The sequence below is a fragment of the Styela clava genome, chromosome 15, assembly GCF_964204865.1.
Source record: "Styela clava chromosome 15, kaStyClav1.hap1.2, whole genome shotgun sequence".
Lineage (NCBI taxonomy): Eukaryota > Metazoa > Chordata > Ascidiacea > Stolidobranchia > Styelidae > Styela > Styela clava.
The window spans coordinates 17392104-17395993 of record NC_135264.1 but is presented as its reverse complement, the minus strand read 5'-3'; the positions used below and the strand labels follow the sequence as shown (position 1 = coordinate 17395993).

General features: G+C 39.3%; 1 protein-coding gene across 1 annotated transcript; it reads left to right on the top strand.

Annotated features, from left to right (window-relative positions):
* Nucleotides 1-1823: 1823 nt before the first annotated feature.
* LOC144411855 (general transcription factor II-I repeat domain-containing protein 2-like) lies at nt 1824-3689 on the top strand. Its single transcript, XM_078109479.1, has one exon. The coding sequence runs from the start codon at nt 1824-1826 to the stop codon at nt 3687-3689; it is 1866 nt and encodes a 621-aa protein (XP_077965605.1).
* Nucleotides 3690-3890: the final 201 nt, after the last annotated feature.

Genomic DNA, 3890 nt, shown 5'->3' with positions numbered 1-3890 from the left:
TTACGTGAACCACCCAACGACGGCGAGGAGTCCAGCAATCCTCTCGCACATAACCATCCCTGCATGGGATTCGAACCTGCGAACCCACGCAGAGTAATTAGAGGTGCGGTGGCGAGCGTATTCCTAACGCTTGGCCCGTTGAGCCACACCGCCGCGCCTAATATAGTCTAAAACGCCATTTTGCTATCATGTGAGCAATTAGCATTCCCAAATTTTGCCTTGAGAACCTCATCCATGTTCGAGAGCACTTACATTTGCGGGAGCACTTTCTCCGTTGTGAAGAAATCTGATATTAAATGTAGATAAAGGTTTCAGTGATCTTTCTGGAGTATTTTGCATGTTTTAGCTTGATAAATGACAAACAATGATCAATTGTTTGCAATATAAAAGTGTTTGTTTTGTATTGCCCTGTTTACCTATTTCTGACACTATTGTGGCCCGCGAACAATGCAAAAATAATTGTGTGTGCCGCGAAGGCAACAACCTTGGACTACCCTGGAATAGACCTTCGCGAGAAGTGTAGATGGGAGGGGCGGTAATACCACGTAACATGGCTTGTTATCGACTTGCATCTGTGTGAAGACTCAGCGTGTTATATTGTATATTGAGCCTTTCACGACATTTACACCGAATTTCCAGAGAAGGAATAATTTACATATTATCATAGACCAATTACAGGTAAATGGGGATGCGATTACGACAAAAAAAAAGAATCCCTCAGAACCCACAGAGATTTTAGAAATAAATAAACGTAAAAGCTATTTAGTGAAATATATATACAGTATATAGTGGAGTTTGCGGCGTCGTAGCAACTCAACATAGGAGTAAAGCAGTTCAAACATATATGTGAAGGAATTGAAACAAAACGTTACACATTGTTTACAATCCAAGTTTTAACATCGAGAATCGATTCCAATGCATCGGAATCGATTCTGGTCGTTTCCGCAAAGAATCGAGTCTGTAATCGAATACGGACTAGAGATGTACCGATACCACTTTTATCGCCGATACCGATCCGATATCAGCTGAAAAGGCCGATACCGATACTGATACACCGATATTCGAAAACGACCGATATTCCGATACTATGTAATTATTACCTCATGTGTGCAGGACAGTCGGTTTAAGACAATAGTCTCTGAGCAATAATAATAGTGCACATTATTTCGGATAAAAAAAATAGAAATATCACACACACACACACATATATATATAATTATATATATTAGGAAGTAGATGTTTGGGATCCAAATACGTTAGACTAGGGGTGCACAACACGTGGCACGCGTGCCAAATTTGGCACGCCATGCGCTCAGACGTGGCACGCGAACGGTTTTGTGAAAAAAATAAGTAGTTATGACAAACATTAAAATAACACGTTTATATCGAAAGAAACTTGAATGAGCATGTTTCTCCACACATTGCTAGCTCGTGGCCCTCTATTCAGAAGGTAGTTGCTGAAAATTAGTTATTAGGCTGGCCTAGAGTAGCGAGCAGTTAGGTGCCGGTAGGTGAAACGTGACTTTTCCATGCATCGCTGATGGCAATGAGGTGTGTTTATGACGTAATAATGTAAATCGGCATATTCATTCCCACCAAAGCGACTATCGTATGACTTGACTATGTCATATTCACTTTGCACTTCGATTCACGTGTACCTAGCTCTTAGTTTTATCAGAAGCAGAAACTAGTAGGGTTAATGGTTGGTTTAACGACATATATTAATTCCATTGTATTCTTGTGTTGCCAAGACGGTCAGCAGCTTACCATTAGCTTTCTTGACAATAGCAATACTAACACCTTAGTTCGCACTGATTGCAGCAATGAGCAAAACCATTCGCTGCAAAAGAAAAGGAGATGAGACTCGTGAATTTAAAGACTCGTGGACAAGTGACTATCTTTTTATCGAATGGAAGCAGAAGCCCTTATGCTTGGTTTGTGGCACAACTCTTTCTATTTCGAAAGCCTTCAATGTGAAGAGACACTATAACGCCCAACATCAACACAAATATGATAAAACTGTCGGAAAACTGAGAGAGAATTTGGTGGCAAAACTAAAAAATGCCCTTGACGTGCAACAGAACGTATTTAAAAAGCCCATCGGGGAAAATGAAAACGCCATTGCCGCATCTTATGTTGTAGCAGAAAAAGTTGCTCGCTATTCGAGGCCATTCACAGATGGCGAGTTTGCTCGAGAATGCATTCAAGACGTGGCAGAGTTGATAGTTCCTAAGCAAGCACATCTTTTTAAAAAAATCAGCCTTTCGAGGACTACCATTGCTAGAAGAATTGAAGAAATTGGCGAAAATCTAAATGAGCAACTGCAATCGAAAGTAGATTCCTTCGAATATTTTTCACTGGCTTTTGATGAAAGCTGTGATATGAGTGATACTGCGCAATTATCAGTTTTTATCCGCACTGTAGCAAAAGACCTATCTGTTTATGAAGATCTTGTCGGACTCATTCCTCTTTATGACACAACACGCGGGGTAGATATAAAAGAAGCTGTGTTAAATGCGCTTCACTATAAAATTCCAAATTTACCTCTATCCAAATTAGTTGGATTGACGACAGATGGTGCAGCTTCTATGACTGGTAAAAAAAATGGCGCGGTGGCGCTATTGAAAAAGTACTTGCAAGAATCTGATTTCACTCAGGACATTATTACTCTTCACTGCTTCATTCACCAAGAGTCTCTTTGTGCTCAAAGTTTAAAGATGACCCATGTTATGGACGTTGTTGTAAAATGTGTGAATGAAATTTTGTCGAAAGGATTGAAGCACCGCCAATTTCGAGCATTCTTGTTGGAGATGAATACACAATACAAAGACTTGGTGTATCATTCCCAAGTTCGCTGGTTAAGTCGAGGAAACGTTTTGCAGCGCTTTCTTAGTCTTTTTGAAGAAATTAAAATATTTTTACAGGAAAAGAGTCCAACACTGAAGACTAAAAGTGGTGCAGATGTTATGACGCTCTTGTGTGACAATACTTGGTTGCTGGATCTTACTTTTTTGGTAGATATTACACAGCATATGAACAACCTATGTATCAGAATGCAAGGACGTAACCAACTACTTCCGGAGTTATTAAATGCTGTCGATGCTTTTCAAAGTAAACTGGAACTGTTTCAGAAGCAACTATCAACTGGCAACATGATCCAGTTTAAAAGTATGTCTTTGTTTTTGGAAAAAAGAAAGGCAGACTTGGTTCCTGACTTTGAGAAGTATGCCGTAATGTGCGGCGACCTTCGTCAAAACTTTTTAAAACGCTTTCAAGATCTTAATGACCGGAAGCCGCAAATGGATTTATTTCAAAGACCATTTAGTGTGGATGTTGAATATATTGAAGACGCTGACGCTCAATTGGAACTTCTGGATTTGAAGTCAAATCAAGTTTTGCAGGATGTTTTTCAAGAAAATTCATTACTTGAGTTCTACTCTCGCCTCGAAGAAGAGAATTATCCAGTTTTGTTGAGAAATGCAAAAATATGGATTTGTCAATTTGCAAGCACGTACAGTTGTGAACAGGCATTCTCAATCATGAAAATAAACAAATCCCAGCTACGGACTCGTTTACTAGATGAACATCTAGATTCAGTGATGCGCATCGCTATTTCTCCCTTGAAGCCCAACATTTCAAATTTAGTCCATAAAAAACGTCTTCAAATCAGCAGTTTATCAGGACATTAAATTGGTACAATAAATAGATATTCGTTAATATGTAATATTATTGAAATTTATTTGATGTGTGCTTTACGGGACGTATCCTCATGTGAGTTGTGCACCCCTGCGTTAGACGATTCAGATGCATTGAGCACTGGCGCTAGTAATCTCGGTGTTCAATTAGAAAACTAATAGGATTTGGCTACTGTCGGTGGTAAAATTAATGAA